At 39.1% G+C, this 478-nt stretch overlaps 1 protein-coding gene across 1 annotated transcript in view; it reads right to left on the bottom strand.

Moving 5' to 3' along the window:
* EMH_0019180 (uncharacterized protein) overlaps window positions 1-478 on the bottom strand; it is a gene marked incomplete at both ends in the record, with an annotated part of 10,341 nt that overhangs the window by 585 nt on the left and 9,278 nt on the right. Inside the window, one exon of the mRNA XM_013501312.1 lies at window positions 218-304. Coding sequence (XP_013356766.1) covers window positions 218-304 — 87 coding nt within the window. The remainder of the gene's footprint in view (window positions 1-217; window positions 305-478) is intronic.

Below are 478 nucleotides of genomic sequence, written 5' to 3' on the forward strand. Positions count from 1 at the left end.
ATAAAAAAAAATAAAAAGAGAGACAGAAGGAGACACCTCAAGGAACTAAAAAGAAAAAAGGAGACAGAAAAGGAGACAAAAAAAAAAGAAAAAAAGAGATAAAAATAAAAAAAAAAAGAAAGAAAGAAAGCTGCTGTGTTATAGAATGCACATAAAGCGTAACAGGCAAATCGAGGGTTTAGGGTTTAGGGTTTAGGGTTTAGGGTTTAGGGTTTACTGTTCCTATCTCATAAGCCCAAGCTATTTCTTCTTTAGGGTTTATAGACGGAGAGAAACGCACAGTACCGTCAGCAGGCAGTTGACTCTGAAACAAACCCTAAACCCTAAACCCTAAACCCTAAACCCTAAACCCCAAACCCTAAACCCTAAACCCTAAACCCTCTTTTGCGTTGCAGCTGAAGCCACCCTCTCTAAACCCTAAACCCTAAACCCTAAACCCCAAACCCTAAACCCTAAACCCTAAACCCTAAACCCTAAA

Source organism: Eimeria mitis, genomic scaffold (assembly GCF_000499745.2).
Source record: "Eimeria mitis Houghton genomic scaffold, Emh_scaff667, whole genome shotgun sequence".
In the NCBI taxonomy this organism is placed as follows: domain Eukaryota; phylum Apicomplexa; class Conoidasida; order Eucoccidiorida; family Eimeriidae; genus Eimeria; species Eimeria mitis.